The sequence below is a fragment of the Sminthopsis crassicaudata genome, chromosome 2 (assembly GCF_048593235.1).
Source record: "Sminthopsis crassicaudata isolate SCR6 chromosome 2, ASM4859323v1, whole genome shotgun sequence".
Taxonomy (NCBI): Eukaryota; Metazoa; Chordata; class Mammalia; order Dasyuromorphia; family Dasyuridae; genus Sminthopsis; species Sminthopsis crassicaudata.
The window spans coordinates 559,242,509-559,260,401 of NC_133618.1; the positions used below are offsets into that span (position 1 = coordinate 559,242,509).

A 17,893-nucleotide genomic window follows, 5' to 3' on the forward strand; every position below is an offset into this window, starting at 1 on the left:
TTAGGAATAGTCTTAAAATACTGATTAGGAGACTACTGAAACAGATGAGAAATAATGAAAGCCTACAATAGGGTAAAAGATGGATGAATAAAGAAGAAACAAATAAAGAGATGTAGAGTTTAAATTTAAAACAATTACCATTCCTTAGACATGAGGAAAGGGGCAAATCAAGGATAATTAAAAGTTTTTGAACTTGGTTCATTGAAAAGACAGTGGTACCTTCAACAAAAAAAATAGAACCTTTGAAGACAGGTATTGTAGAGAAAACAAAGTACTGAGTTTTAGAATACTTATTATAAAACCAGTAGAGATAATCTTGGAGAGAGGCAGCTAGGTGGATGGGGCTAGGAGTGAGGAAGACCGTGAGAGCCTGGTGAATTCATTTAACACCTGCAGATATCAGTTTTCTCTTCAATAAAATGGAGATAATAATACTATCTACCTCACAGAAGTTAAGATATCTAAAGTGCTATGTAAATTTTACAGAGTTATGCAATGAATCATCGTCTTTAGCTACTGTTATTGTCAATCAAGTGTTGAGGTAAGAAAGTAAATTACAAGGTATTCAAAAAGGGGTTAAAAGGCAAGAAAATGAAAATAATGAATATAGGCAACACTTTCTGAGACCGTGGTTGTGAAAAGCAGAGAGGAAATAGAAGGAGGAGCTATAAAGGGAGGAAATGGTAGGTTCAAAGGAAACCTCTAGTAGAGAAGAAAATGGTGTATAAATTAAGATTGAAAGTTAGTAGAATGATTGAAAGAGAAAACTATAAGAAAATAGAGGGGATGAAATCCAAGGTGCAGACACAGGAATCTCTTTAACAAAGAGAATCTACATAATCATCTCATTTTAAATCAAATTAAAGACTAGGGACATTTTTTTTTCGGGAGGGGATGTGGAGAGAAGAGAAAGCTCATAGACTGGATGACCTCTATTTTCTCAGTGTAGGGAGGAAGAGGTGGTATAGGGATTCTGAAGATAACAGAATAACTTGGAAGAACTGCTGTGGAGTGTTAGAATAGATCAAGAAAGAATAAACACACTGCCTTCCAATAGTGAGGTCCCAAATGAGATCAGGTAAAATAAATTTGTAGTGGACTCTATTAACATGGTTGCTTGACTTAGACTAGAAGTGTTCAACAACACGTGAGAAGGAACAAAAGGGAGAAATCCCAGATTTCGATAATGCATGACTGATATTAGGACATGGAAGTAAGGGGTTCAAGAATAGCCATTGCTTCATGTTGAGCTGTTCAATCACAAGGCCCACTTCGTGAAGGAAAGGCCAGAGCAGAAAGATCAATAATAAGTTGCTGAACTCCTTAAGAAAGGATATGACAAAGAGTCTGTGACAAGGAGATGGATTGGGTAATAAAGACAAAGTGAAGAGGACAATAAAGTGATGAAAACTTAATCTAGAAGTAAAGTGAAAAGGGTATACCACTATCACTGACTCACTCTATTGACACTAATAAAATATCAGGTCACAAATATCAGATCACTTGTGCCAAGTGATAGCAAAGGCAAGGACAAACAATAAATAGCAGAGATCATATTTCTAATGAAAACATACTCTAAATGTAGGGAGGCATACCTGATGGATAATAAGAATTATTACATCAGTGTCTTAAATAAACAAGTTATGAGTTATATCCCACAAAGGACCTTAGAGGATGTACCTTAAATTGTTTTTAGTAAACATATGAAAGAAAATATTAGGTAAGTTGTAAAGTATCAGGGCATTTTATGAAGGTAATAAGATGTGTAGAAGATTTCTGATTCCAGAAATACTAAAGGTGTCAAGCATTTGAGAATTACCAATCCTTTTTTGGGGTGGGAAGGAAAGAGAGAAGTATTTAAGCAATCTAGATGGTTATTTCCTTAGTGCTCACTTTTTAGCAAATGGAAAGTACAAGTTAAAGGGAAAAATAAATCACCTGATTACATATTTAAAAATCCAAGTAAGCAATAGTTGTTATAAGCAAGAGGAAAATTAAGGATGCTAACTTGGGATCACCTAAGAAGATAAAGATGCATATACGATATGTATATGAAGATATAAATGTATAAACATAAAGGAATTAATTGGAAAGACAATAAATCAAAAAAGAAAGAGACTAGATTGGAGAACTCTTTTTTTTTCCCCAAACTAACTGAATAGCATGCAAATTTCACCAAAACTCACATCCTTTTATTATATAAATCCTTTAAGGAATAACTGACAATATCCTAATTTTTAAAAAAGAGAGAAAAGAAAATTCCAAATTAAGATCTTTCCTCAATAGCCTACATTCCCTGATGATAATCATATTGAACATTTGGCAAGAACAGATTCTACAGGAGAGCAGATGCTCCAGCACTCTCTTTCAGTAACATCAGGGATATTAGGACTTGGGGGAAAAAATTAGCAAAGTGATCAAAAGCAGTATAAAAGATGTTGTGAGGTCTACCAATCCTTGCTCTTTCTTGTAAATATCAAATGGCACTTCATGTTATACAAAAGAATCATTTAAAAAAAGATTCACTATCCAATAAATTAGTAAAAGCTTTAATAAAATGTATACCTTGGGGAAGAATACATACACACACACACACACACACACACACATATATATATATATATATAAGTTACAGTGCCTGAAGAGAAGGAAGAATAGCTATTTATAGTGCAATTGGTCAAGAAACTAACAAGGTCAACAAATGGCTAATGTAGAAGAAGAATACATGGAATATAAAAAAAAATATGTGCATCAAATTAATTAGGAAGAATTTAGTACCCATTCTTTCCATGTTCCTTTCCTGTTACAATGATAGGATACTAGTCATCTTTTTTCTCCTTTGAGTGCTTTCATTAAGATAAATTTAAAACTTCCTCTCACTTAAACAATCTGAGCTACTTCCAAATTATAATATATCAGTAGATCACTAAAGCACCTTTCTTTCTACTATAAAAGTCCATAGATCATTCCAATGAAATGCTGTTTCATGAATAAATACACAAATATATATGCACTCATATATCATATGAATGTATTTCTGTGTGTATTTTCCCCTAGCTCATTGCATATATCTATGTGTATTGACAACTATTTATAGCTATCTACACACATATGTGTGTACATATGTATGTGTGCATATCTTTCCTCAGTAAAAGAGGGGGGAGGGAAATACAGACAGAGATAAAGAAAATAATGAAAATATTTTGGAATTGTAATATTCATCTGTGAGCATCAATCATACACATGTACCTGAAAATATGGAAATTACCAGTGTATAATGGGCAATTTAAAAACATTTTAACTAGTAAAAGTATCAGATAAAAAGTAGGCTTTTTATATCAAGAATTCCTTAAAATATTTCCCAAGAAATAACTCTATTTTTGTTTATCTCCCCATCAAGCTTTTTAATTTAGCTAGGGAAAAAAAAAGATGACTCTAATCCATTGAATCCCATCAAAGTAGAAAGAAGCAATGTTTTTCAGTGATGATAACTTACAGACAGCAAGGGGATGGCAACTTTCCCAAGGAAATCAGGGGGCTTATCTCCATCTTCATCAAATACTGTCACTTCCAAAACATCGTGGATATCTTTAATAGGACTGGAACAAGAAGTACAGAGTGTGTTATACACAAACACACACAAATGAAGTCTGTTCCTTGAAGATCTCAAAAAAAAATTGTTTCACTAATTAAGTCTGCATTTCCTTAGAGTATAAAACTACCATTTAATTAAATTCCAAAAATTAAATCAAACTGACTATATTCCCAAACCTTCCATCATAGGAGGTTCAGACATCCACATGAAAAATAAAAAAGTCAACTTTTCCTCTATGATATTCTTTTACATGTACATGAACTCAGTCTGAGTTGTGAAAGAAACAAGATTAGGGACAAGACTAAAAAGGACAAGGGTGAGCTACTTCAAAGTACAACAAAAATTGTACTTAATAATTATGCTTTGGTGAAACTGTTCTAAATCAACAGTTGACTGAGAGATTCAGTATCCCAGAGTTGAAACATAAGATATGAGCAATTCTATAAGTATCTAGAAACTCTACTGTATTGATGTATAGTCAGAAATCTACTACAGTGAAAGATTGATTAGGGTATAATTCCAAAATAAATGGCTGGTGGCACCTGGAGTTTTGCTAGTTTTAATAGCAAAGCTGAAACCACTTCTGTAGCATTCTTCATGCTCTCTTCTATTACCATAGTTTACATAATTTCTATTCAACCTCATTCTTTCCTTTATAAGCTTATTGTATTACCAGTCTCTTAGCAGAATGAATCCCCATTTTACTACACCACCACAAGCACTCAATTTCTTGCTAAGTGTTACAGCTTCCAATATAAACTAGTGAATTTGAGGTATTATAAAGCTTCTTAACTATTTGGGTCAGGTTTGAGAAGTATGACAGAAAAAAAAAAATCCAAGAGTTGGGTAGCTATGATTACCTAAACTGAAAAGAACCATCTGAAACCAATGAGAATTCATAGATGGCATGTTTTCAGAAATTTTATGCAGTTTAAGATATCTTGACTTTACCACTTGTGCTAAATAGCAGTCCCTTGAACTTCAGATATATATTTTAGGTTTTCTAACCCCAAAATTATTCTAGGTAGAGAGAAGCTAATTGTAGAGTAATTATCTACTAAATTTACTAATCATTCTATTTACTTTACCAACACAATTCAAAATTTATTTTCATCATGAATTCTAGACAGTAAAATTGATGTAAACTGAAATCTTTTGGGGGGAAAATGATGTGAACTGTGTCTCCTTTAATCTGTGGGGAAAGAGTGATTCAGGGTCTTAAGCTGTCCCTGGGAGGGGCACACCTGAGATGACCCAGTTAAGTAACCAACTCCCAGTTAAGTAATCTCATTCAATTGGAGATCTTGGCTTAGGGCATAGTCAACATCCTTTTGAGCTCCCCAGCCCCAGGCCCACATTTACCAGATATAAACAAGGGTTTGTTAACCCACTTTTGCCAAATTCCTAATCAAGAGCTATTTGCCCTTCTGGAATTAGTCCACTGGAGAAGATATTTTCTTCTCAGTGTCAACCTTTGCAATAGCCCTGACAGGACCTTGCCCACTAAAAAAGCTGTCTTCCTAGCAAGCTATCTTCTTAGTGTGAATGCTTTTTCAAGGAATTTGCAACACTGACCAGAGGAGATCTCTTACCCTCAATTCTCACACCTCATCAAAATAAAAATATAATTTTTTTTTAAATGAAAAAAAAAAAAGGATGATTTTTCTCTCAATAAATAGAAATCCTATTGCCTTGTCTTAACCTTTACAAAGTAACAGTATAATTAATAGGTCAATTAACTTAAAATACAGCTAAAAGACTGATTAGTTTTGCTGATAATGTCACTTACTTACAATGTGAAAACTTTGTTCCATTCAGGATTGAGGTTTTTGTATACTGTATGTGTCTGGAGTCGATCATTTCCCAATTCTAATAAGCAAAAAGGATCACTCTTTCCTGAAAAGAAAAAAAAAAAAAAAAAAAAAAAAAACATTCTTAAGAGTCAAAGAGATGACCTTATTACATTAAAGGTAAGTGGTAACTGAAACAATTGTTATGCTAATGCCACTTGGCAGTGCTTCAGAGGCAGAGTTGTAAAAGAAAGAATATTAAACTTGGAAAGACCTTGTTTCAAATCCTATCTCAGAGCTCCTGGGCAAGTTACTTAATCTCTAGCTAAATTTCTTTATTTGTAAACTTTTGAGATTGGATTCTTTGTCCTCTAAAGTGCCTTCCCACTCCAAATGTGGGAACTATGACATCCAGAGGTAATCCCAGTGATCTGGCACATCCTGTGTGACTTGGATGAAGGGAGAATAGAGCATGTCCAGAAAGGAGAGCCAGGGAGCAAAGCCTGAGGACAGTGGCACATCAGTCCACTAACTGATCTGTATTAATAAAGGACCAAAATATGAATGATGTATTTATTTCTATAAGAATATGAATGCACACTCACAAACACAAAATTAGAACAGCTGACAGGTTTTGCTAATTGTAGGATGTGGTTAGGGTTTATATGACAATCCATTTCTGCATTTTGTCTATGAATAAAATGAAAAGAGAATCTGTCCTTGCTCTTCCCCAATTTTCCCTAGTTGCATCCCCTTGCCTTTTACTTACCTTGTTAGATTGAAAACAATGAAAGTAGAACCTGAAAACAAGATAGGGGAGATGCAATTCTCCTTACATTCAAATTGAACTTGAGTGATTATTAGGGGAAAAAAAAATATTGCTTCCACAATGAGTCCATATAACATTTCTAAAATGTCTAATTTTGTAGGCCTATATCTGTTATAAGCACTTCACAGAATAGAGAAGAATCAATTAATGAGGAGCAGGGCAATAGATGTTTTTCCAACAAATGGCTAAGGAAGACTTGGGGTCAGGGTTTGATGCTGAATTCATTGAGTCCTCTTTAAGTCCAAACAATCAAGTAATTCTATGTATCTCCAATTTATTTAGTAACTAAGAACTCTCAGCTATTACACATCAATAAGGTGACTGACACATAGAAACCCCATATAAAAAAGCAGAAGAGAAAGGAGACAGACATCTACAGGACTAGGGTCAATGATCAGTTGATTAGAAGATGGCAAATGGGCCATGTTTGAAAAGACCATGCAACCCAATGCTGTTTAGAATAACAATAGCCAGGATCAAACCTGGAGTTGAGATAATTACATAACTAACCCAAGTTCTCATCAGGGTTCTCTTTCTGTAAATGCTTTGCTTTGTTTTTCTTCCATGTGAAAAACAGCTTTTATCTTTATCAAGAGAGCAAGTCTTCCACAGTTTTGTGCCCAGGTATACCAAACCTTAATGATTTGCTTCTTCAACCAAAACTACATCATCCATTTAACAATTTGTCAGACCATTATGGGCATCAGTGCTTACCCTCCAGAGGCACCAACATGACATCCGTTCAGCACTTGCTCTAGTGAAACAGAATGACATTTTTAATGAAAGCCCTGGGGTTAATCTACAGCAGGGCAAATTCTCTGGCCTGTCCTTTTGAGACAGCAGTTCTTCCTTTGGTGCTGAAGCTGTGGAGCAAGTATACTTCTGGCTGTCCCAGCTAATGAGGAACAGACTTCTGCTCAGAATTGATAACTTTTGGAACACGTCTCTGAGGAGCATCCTGAACCAACCTTTATATTATAATTTAGTTAAAGCTTATTAAAATGCTTCATTATAGAACAAGAAAGATAGTATATCAGGAAATAAAATAAAATAAAATACCAGTAGTTTTAATCAAGAAAAACATACACACTTTAATAACAGGTGAATCTTTAACAAAAGTGTTAGAAAGTAATAGAATGCAATATAATGAAGGAAAGATTTACCATCAGCCTCTATGAATTTTGAGCACTGTAACCTAATAAACAAATGCACCTTTTTCAAAATTTTTCCCCTTCATCCCAAAGACATTTGAGGTAAATGAGTACTGATAAGACTTTAGCGTCAAAGTTATTATGTCAAGACTATTTATGGTCTATTTTCAAACTCATACTAATATTTTCTATTTTGAAATAATTTAAAATTGTTCTCCTTTGTTCTTTCAGATATGATTTTCAATATCAATTTTTATCAGCATTGTACTTAGTAGGATTGCGATTAATGAGATGTTATTAATGTTATCTACAAATCTTATTAGTTACTACAAAGGATGACATTTCTATCAACATTTATAAAAATCTTATCTTTATATCCTTAAGACTTTTTGTTAAATGGTTATATCTAGAGAAGTCTAAATAAAAACAATGCTCAGGTAGTCAAGAAGAGAATTTTCTATAATTAAGTGCTTACTATGTGCCAGGTACTATGCTAAGCACTAAAAAAATTTTTTTCATATTTAATCTTTTACTATTATCTTGTAGGTACGATTATGATCTCCATTTTATTGAGAAAATTGAGAAAGAAGTTAAATGATCTGCTCACTATGATACAGACAGTCAGTGTCTAAGATTAGATTTGAACTCAGTTCTTCCTGACTTCAAGCACAAGATTGTATACTCTTGTGTCTCCCGATTGCTTAAGCTGGAAGGGTAGATGAGGGTTAGAGTGTGAAGACTTTAAATGGCAAAGGGAAGAATTTGTATTTCCACATAGAGGTACAGGAAACCACAGAAATTTATTGGTTTGTTCTGACATATGTTAGACCATACACTACTTAACTCCAATAATTTTAATGACTTAAATAACTTGGACAACCAGGATCACATTTTCCTAAGTGGATCCCATTGGGAATGGAAACTACTGAACTAGGTCCACAAGAAAAAAAAAATAACCCTTTGACAGATTCTAACATTATGTATACATAAGATGTATAAAAACAATGCTCAGCCAGTCAAGGGATCAGACACTTAAAATTAGAAGAGAATTTTGAAATCAGAAAAGAGTCAGGTCAGAGAAGGTAAATGATTTTCCTAAGATTACAGTGTTATATCTCAAAAGAAGAATTTGAACCAAGGTCCTCTTACTTGGGAAAGTATCTATACTCTGACTTCTCACAATTAAAAATAACAAATTTAAGCATGTCTCCTATAACTGTATGGCCAGGCCTGCCAAAAATTTACATCTCTTTAAAAATATCTTACTAGGAAATATTTATAATATTTCCAGCAACTCCAAACCCATATCAATGTTTTATATGGCTGGTACCTAGAAATCATATCTTCCAATGCTAGAACCTATCAGTGTTATTTTTCTCTTGTGACCCTAACTATAATTGAGTAGTTTCAATTCCCAATGGGATCCACTTAGGAAAATGTGATCATGGCTGCCCAAGTTATTGAAGTGATTAAAATTATTGGAGTCAAATAGTGCATGGCCTAACAATGTCAGAACAAACCAATAAGTTTCTGTGGCTCCCTATTACCTCTATGTGGAAATATAAATTCTTCCCTTTGCCATTTAAAGTCTTCACAACCTAACCCTCTGCCTAGGCAATTGGGAGACACAGAGTATACAATCCTGAGCCTGAAGTCAGGAAGTACTGACTTTAAATCTAACCTTAGACTAGACACTGCCTGGCTGTATCACACTGGGCAGATCATTTAACTTTTTTTTTCAATTTCCTCAATTGTAAAATAGAGATCATAATTGTACCTACAGGATAATAGTAAAGATTAAATATGATTTTTTAAAATGCTTAACATAGTACTTGTCACATAGTAAGCACTTAATTATTGTTGTTCACTTTCTGCATATCCTCTCCTTCATAAACTCTATAGCCTTTTTTATTGATCCTCAAACACTGGCACTTCCCATTTCTATGACTTTATATGCATGCCTAGAATGCACTTCTCCTTCACCTCTGCCTCTTAGAATGCTAAATTTCCTTCAATATTTGGCTCACAACAACTTTTACATGAATTCTTTCTTGTTCTTCCCAACTACTAGGGGCCTTTCCATTAGCATAGATTTATCTTGTATATATTTATATGTAACTATAGATCTTTATCTTTTCATATATGAGTGTGCATATGTGTAGGTGAATTCACTTTTACTCAATTTCCTTATCACTAAGGATAGTGCATGGTACATAGCAAATAAATGGTGTGGTTAAAAATAACTAGAATGTATATAGTGCCTTGAGGTTTGCAAAACATTATCTGTCATCCCATTAGATCCTTACAAAAACCTTATTTGGCAGATACTACTATTATTCTTATTTAACAGGAGAGATAAAGATAGGAGTGTGATTTGCTTGGGTTACACAACTGGTAAGTATACTAAGAAAGATCTGAACTCAGTTCATGCTAACACCAAATCCACTGCTCCACCTAGCTGTTGCTTAAAGTGACATTATTAAAGTAAGTCTTATGTAAGAACTATCTTTAGTTTTCTGGGAAGTGATTCAGAAAGATGGGAGGCTGATGGTGGGGAGGCCAGGATAGCATGCTGCTTTAGTTTTTCTAAGATGCTGCTTTAATGAATATGTGATCAAGCACTTTGGGGAGAACCAACAATAGCCTAGTATATCACTTCCAAATTCCTTAAACTAATACTATGTATTCTCCAACATCTCAGCAAACTGTCAGCCCCACACATGTATTTGTTTATTCTCTTTCCTAACCTATTTTTTTAAATTTCACCCAATCTAAAATCTGTAGTTCTTTAAAGTCTAGTTCAAATCCTATCTCCTCTATGAAACTTTTCTTGACTATTTAGTTCACAATGATATTTTTCCTTTAATTTCTACTGCAATGTTTTCAGTAAGAGCTGGGTAACTTCTTTGATAAAATGATAACATACTAAATACCATTCTTTCTGATGATCTTAAATTGGAATTTCTTCTTAAGTTAGTTATAGTATTTAGTTTTTGTTTTTGTTTTTTAAAGTGATTTCTCCCTCCCTCCAATCCCATTTAGGTAAGACATGATGTTCACAAACAATATTAAAAGCAGCCAATTGCTACTATTAAGCTTTCTAAGAATTTCAATTACAAAAATGTTTTTGAAATGAGAACATCTTTAAGAGGAGATATATTGCTATGGATACAGCTTCAAAAGCCAACAATGGGAAGAAAAACAAGAAAATAGACTTTTTGATTAATATGCCAGGGGAACAATAACTATAGGAACTATTCTATTCTGCTACACAGACCTGTATTTCAAAAGACAACAGCCACTGTTCTTAACTTACAGAACCTACTTAAAATGCACAGTGTTATAGAATATGCCAAGAACATTCCTACTCTATAATTTTGTGTTCTGAATACTGTTTTTGGTCAACAGTTATTGAGAATAGCACTTTTATTCAGACCCAAGATATTCAATGAGGCCGAGGCAGAAAAGATATTTCACATTAACAAAACTATTATCTAGATTATAAAAAATTAGTATGCAAAAACCAAACTAATTTTTAAAAAGGGGGATGTTCTTATTAACAAAGCATACTTTCTTCTTTTTTAAGGCATGAGACAGAAATAAGGAATATATTCCACACATATTTTTGGTATCTGTTTTAAAAAATGAAAAAAATCAATTGATAGTCATTAATATTTCCACTATACTAGAAATATGTATGCCTTTGACACATTCAAGCTGAGAGATTATGAGAAAATCACTTAACATCTCTAGCCTTCAGGTATCTGTAATTACAAACTGCAGAATAGATACCAATCATATTGTCTAGTGAAGTTTACTCATCAAGAGTTCCATGAAATCATAGATTGAGGCTAAAATAGAAAACAAAAGAAAGTGAAGAGACTAAAGTATAAGTTAAAAAATAATAGAGAAGTCCTGATAATATCAGAATCAAGAGAAGAGAGAACTTGAGTTACTATTCCTTGATATGCAGCTTAAATTATATTTCTACAAGTTATCCTATAAATAAAAACAAAACAAAACAAAAGCCATTGGTAACCAGGGCCAGATTAATTTCTGTATCTCTGTAGAAGAGAAAGAAGAGAATGAAAGGGAACAGATTTCTATACTTACTCATCTATCACCAAAGATACTTAATATATATTAATGACTTATTATTATATGTAGAGAATATGAAAAGAAGGGTCTTGAAAAAGGATCATTTTCTCTGTTCAAAGTTCCTAGCTTTCTCCAGTGTTATATAAATGTAGGAAAATGGTTCAATAGGAAGGTTTGTCTCACACTAGACTGGAAAGAAAATGTACTTACACAGTGTGGCTGGCAGAATTTTGGGGGGAGGAAGTTTAGCTATTTTTTGAGATATGGGACAACTTGAAAAAAAAATGGTTTGGCTTATAGACGTATACAATCTCTCAAAGGAGAGATAAATAGAAGGGACCTGAGAAGTCATTTAGTCAAACTCTGACCCGAAAGAGACTCCTCTCCAGAAAGTACTGGATAAGCAGCCTTCAGTGATAAGGAGCCCATGACATTTTGAGTAGGAAATATAAAAAATAGGCTAGTAAATGTTTTGGAAACAAATTAAATCCTGAATTTTTTTTCCAAGTCTGATTTAACTGATATGATGCCAATATATTTGTGCCTTGGAAGGTCCTTTATACTTCCCAGTACCTTATCAACGATGTTCGAGTACATATTAGAGAAATCAACCAGTCATCAATTTCAACTCATTCAAGTTTTTCTTTTTCTTAGGATTACAGAGGAATTTTATGTTTTACTTTGATTAGGTCACCAGTAGAGGGCCAGAACTTTGGAGACGTATACTCAGTGGAATTGATGAGATAATGATTCTCTAGTTCACATTTATCTAGTATGATATAATGATATAATCACTTTAGTTTGATACAATGATATAGTCACTCTAGTTTGATATAATGATATAATCACTCTAGATTGGCTTACACTCAGTATACTGTAATGATGTAATTGTAACAGGTTATATAAGGCTGAAAAGGACTGGAAAAGGGGCATTTTATCTTTGACCAGCCTCCTGGTGGCTCTCCTGCATTGATCACTTCTCTGCCTAAAGACTTTTAGTCCCATCCTCTGTGGAGATTGTCTAGCCAGAAATCTAAGTTATTTCAAACCCCAGAGATTAAATTTCTGCTTATAAATCTGTCTCTGGCCCACTTCATCTTTGCTGAATCCCTTTGTAGGTTGTAGCCAGCAATGGCAATCTATCTTGTGATATCCTTCCTCTCCTTCCTGATGGCACATGGTATCTCTCCTATCATCATCACCTTACTATGTGTCATGGTATCTTACCTCTCATCCCTCCCCACTGTGCCTCATTGTATCTTTCTTCTGTAAGTTTCATTACAGAATTTGTATTTTCCATCATTAATTCTTAAAATCCCTTCCTTTGCTACCTGTATGCTCTCCCAACTCTATTTCATATTTATCATTCTTGGTGTCTATTGTATCTTCTCATTTTGTCTGTTACCTCTTCTAAATAAATCTACCTTTTGCCAAAGAGAATGGCCATTGTGAATTCTTCACATAACTGAACCCAACATTTGGTGCCTACATCAATTTTATCATTTGGTGCTAAACCCCCAAACATGTCATTTGGTACTAGGAATTGCTCTCCTAAAGCACTTCAATTTTAGTATAATTATTAAGTTGTCTCTCCCTTATAAAACCTTCAGTGCAGCACAGAAATCTTCATCTTTTGGGCAAAAGAACTGAATGACTATGGCTTTTTTAAAATCTTACCAATACCTGATAAAATAAATATCTGAAAATTATTCTGCAGATTATAAAGCCAGCTTCAAAAATTGTGGGGGTTTTTTGGATCATGAGAAGTCCCCAAATGTTGGCAAGTCAACACTTTAATTGTTTATTCTTATGAAATTAGAGGAATAATGATAGAATCACTTTTTTGATGATTCTCAGTAATCTACCTGGTAAATAATTTCAGAGACAACCAGTGCCCTCATTATTGGTGGTGAGTTGGATCACACAATTTGCAGTACTGCTGAATTGCTGTTGGCAGTTTCCCATAATTGCTTTCATTTTCCAGAAGTTTCACATCCAACCATCTCATGTGTGCTCAATGCTATGTGGTAGTGATGTGGTATAGTTTCTAGAGGAAATATAGCAATAATGTTTAAGGTCCCCTGATCTTAAAATGCTTAAAGTCTTCTGGCTTTAGAATTAGTGATCCCAAGGTCATCCCAATCTTAAAGTGCTATTATTCTAACAATCTGTTTGTCAATGATTATAAAAGTCTTCTGGCCTAGGAATATAATAATATTTCTTCCCTTAGATTTTAGGGAAGATATAGTATTGATCCTGAGGCCTTAGAATGCTGTTGTTCTAACAATCTGTTTGTAAACAAACATTGCTGACTGTCAGATACATGATCTGCTGGTCAGTGATAACCAAATTACTGAGAAGACTCCTCAGTTCTAACTCTGAGCCAAAAAATTAGCTTATCAGTGACATGAAGCACCTGATCTTTTTTCTCTTTTTTCCTATAAAATTACCTTCTTACTCCCAGTTCTTTGCTAAATTCTTTTGTAATTTAGCCCACTTCAATTGGCATTACAATTACAATAAACTTTGCTCCTTGACTTGGATATGGGTTCAAGCCTACAAATTAATTTGAGAAACCTTGCAACGCCAGACTGCAAAACCCAACCTTTTGAAATCCCTTCTGAATTCCAACAGTAGCATGGGTAAGGCCTTGAAATGTTTTTCAGACAATGATCAATTCAATACTCATAACCATGGTCTGTACAAACTCAAGCATCCATTATATCCTGCTAGCAAATCTTGTATTATTAACAAAGTATAATGGTTTTGATTATGAATTTTATAGTTAAGTGAAGAATATTCCAGGGCTAAGTTCATACTCTAAAATATAACTTAAGCAGAAGGAACATATACCAACACATCTATTGACATTAACTGAGTTATATTCTCAACCAGTCCCTAAAGTGACAATGTGTGTATTAAAGTCTCTGAAAAATTTATAGCTATTCTATATGTTTCTTCTGCAATTAGGTTGTCTTGGTCCATTTAAAAATCCTTTCTCCTCACAATAGTTGCTTTTACTAGAACAATAGATGTAGGGTCATCAGGCGGTCACTGATACCTCTTAGCTGTTAAAGCCTAAAGTAAGGTTATCATCACTGAATTACAATACTCTTCTGACCATATGAAAAGTTTTAAAGCTCCTTTATAACTCTTCAGTTAACCCTTACAGATCTTTATTGTCTTTTTGATTATCTCTTTATTGGGCTCTTAAAGGGACCCTGATTTTACTTTTGTCAATATTAATTCATAAATCTGAGTGCTTGCCTAAGAAGAGTAGGAAATATGACACCATTTAAGGAAGGCATTATTAAGGAAACAGTATTTGCAGCACTCATCATTTCTCAATGGCACAGGAGAGAACATTGATCTTTATGGTTTTCTTTTTGTATGATAAGAACTTATGCTATTTTTTAAAAAAACAGTAGCAGCCAAATGGGATGTGTTGGTCACATTACATTATAACATAGCAGCTATCTTTGGCACTAGTCTCAAAACATGATTTGTCATTTGCTTCATGAATCAAAACTCAGTCATGAATTTTCTCATTGTAATGACATTACACTGAATAACCTTTTACTTAAAAAGGATCTTAGACTCTATTGGACATAAGTTTGTAAGACAAACTATAGAAAATGTCTGACAGGCACTAACTTTTCCATTAGGATAATCACTTATGGGGATAATACCCAACGTTAATTTCAGGATTGAAAATACTAGATTGTCTTTCTTCCAACTAAAAGGGTACAAGATAATAGCAAAGATAAATTATTTTAGGATTGGGAAAAAAAATCTCTCTCTTTATACAAACACCAGAATACATGGAATACAAAATTTGGTAGGATATTTGAAAATAAATTTATAAATATTGATAAGTAAATAATTCTAGGCTTATGCTAAAAATATTTCAGAAAAAATTAATAAATATAGAAAATTATTAAGATCTATTACTTAAAACATACTATATATACATTTCCTTATTTCACATTTTAAAACATTTAACATCTAATATATAGATATTTTAAAAGTTATGTTGTTCTATATTTGACAAAATCTTTAAAAATCATATATATATATATGTATATATATATATATATATATATATATATATATATATATATATATATATATATATATATATATATATATATATAGAATTAGTTTAAAAGTTTGAACTGAGGCTTGAATATTACTGATTCTTTAATAGATTTGCACTAGAAATATAATCTCAGAAACTTGACATTTTTATTTAATGCTCTTCTTTTTAAGAATGTGTGGGATGGGTGCTAGACCTCCTTTCCCAAATTAATCAGAGACATCTTCAGGTACAAAGAGAAAGCATTTATTTAGTCCCTGCAGGGAAAGGCCCAAGCACATCTGGGAACCATCCCAGCTCCTGCCATGTGCTCCTGAACCTGGCTAGCCGAAGTATAACAGCCGGTTAAATAGGAAAAGACCCAAGCCTTTCTATTGAATAAATCAAAAGGATGTAACCATCCTTGACCAAGTCAGCAGTGCTGTCCACCTCCCACAGGTCCCGTCACTTCTGCAACTTCCTTTCACCTCCTGCAACCCAGAGAAAACATGACCTCTCCCTCCCCGCTGAGTCCCTCCTGAACCCAGAATCCAAGGCCAGGATCTCCCAGTTTTAGGAAGAGGGATCATGTGACTTAGCCTCAATAGTGAGAAATACTTCATCCAATCAGTTCCATTCAAGAACAAAAGAACATCAACTCATACATCTGTTTATTTAAGACCAGTACTTTAAATACTGGAAAATCAGATGACTATTTTTTAGTTATCTTTACATTTTCTCTTCTGCAACAATCTGCATAATTTTAGGTTACCAAAGGACTCTTGCAAAAGTAACATCATTATAATATATTGATGAAGTTCCTTCACCTAAGTTGTTGATTAAAATTTTAGAACCTGACGGAATTTATCAGTAAACCAGAGATCTTAGAAAATTACAAGTCACTGAAAACAGGAATTACACCAAAAGGTTTTTTTGTAAACTCGCATTGATTTTTGATAGGATAATCTCTTTCTTACATCTGTAATGCCAGTACCTTTGAAAGAATGACCCTCAGGAACCATCCCTCCATTCTTTGCTCTTGCCTGGGACATTTGAATCCTTAAGAGGAACATAAATTTGATTTGTTGTTAAGTCATTTCCATTGTGATTCTTAATCCCAATTGGGATTTCCTTGGCAAAGATATTGGCATAGTTTGCCATTTCCTTTTCCAGCTTATTTGACAGATGAAGAACTGAGGCAAACTGTGAAGTGACACTGCATCTCATAGTTGCACATATTTGATAACTTGCTTATTAATTTTTAGTAAAATTTTAAGCAGAGAAACAAAAAAATGGAATTATTCTCTCCTCTAAGTCGTAATCTCACATTTCTTCCAATTGTCTTTCTGAAAATTGTAAAATAGATCTCTACTAAACACTTTTTATGTTTCTCACATTCAGCCTTTACAAAGTTCTTCATGGAATGTACTATTCCCTTCTCTTCATTTCTTAGAATCATAATTTCTCTTAGAACTTAGCTCAAGTAGCCACTCCTATATAAGGCCTCTCCTGGTTCTATCAGTTATTAATGCATCCTGTCAAAAATTACCCTGTATTTAATTTTGTATATATGTTTATAAGGATAAAGAATAACATGACATAGGGCAAAGAGAATTAGTCTCAATATCAAAAAGTTCTGGTTTTCTTACAGTCATTTTTATTCTTTATAACTGGCCAAACTTTCTTTACCTGAATATCTGTAATATCACACTTACCCATGTGGTTAAGATGAGGTCCTAAATAGTGAGTGTGATGGGCAGAGAGAAACTGAAGAATTGATTCCTAAGGAAGGCAGGGAGAAGGGTCTGATGAAGATCAATTTAGTCCCACCCTCTGGGGAGGTCATCCAGTCAGAAATTCAAGGTATGTCAAACTCCTGAAACCCACCCTCAGTAGGGGTCTTGTACAGTCTTACCTTGTCATGTCCTCTCAGAAAACCCATTCATGTCCCTGAGGTTAAATTTTCCCAAAAAAAATCTATTTATGGCCATGCCATATTTATTGTATATTTACTGGTCAGTTTGTCATAGCACTCTGTCTTAAAGTTCTTTCTCCTTTCCCTTTCTCCAAGCCATGTGATATCTCCCCTAACTCCTCTATGCTTCTCAACCCCATTTATCCTCCTTACAGCTAATTATAGGGTGCTAAACCCCTTTCTGTATTTACTGCCAGCTAAGAGCATGCCCCACCCTCATGAGGTGCTCCCTTTCAACTGGATAATTAGGAGTTTCACTGAGGAACTTGTCTTTCTGAAAAATGCTCTCCCACACTATTTCCTGGTGTCTATTGTAAAATGTAAAAAATACATTTGGTTTGTACAAACAATAAACAGACAAAAATAGATACAAACATTTC

The 17,893-nt window shown here is 33.8% G+C and overlaps 1 protein-coding gene across 5 annotated transcripts in view; it reads right to left on the bottom strand.

Annotated features, from left to right (window-relative positions):
• MCTP2 (multiple C2 and transmembrane domain containing 2) overlaps window positions 1–17,893 on the bottom strand; it is a 260,840-nt gene that overhangs the window by 102,880 nt on the left and 140,067 nt on the right. For all 5 annotated transcript variants that reach the window (XM_074295061.1, XM_074295057.1, XM_074295058.1 and 2 more), the window contains 2 exons: window positions 5,389–5,491; window positions 3,497–3,599 (listed from right to left, as the gene is read on the bottom strand). In XM_074295061.1, coding sequence (XP_074151162.1) covers window positions 3,497–3,599; window positions 5,389–5,491 — 206 coding nt within the window. The remainder of the gene's footprint in view (window positions 1–3,496; window positions 3,600–5,388; window positions 5,492–17,893) is intronic.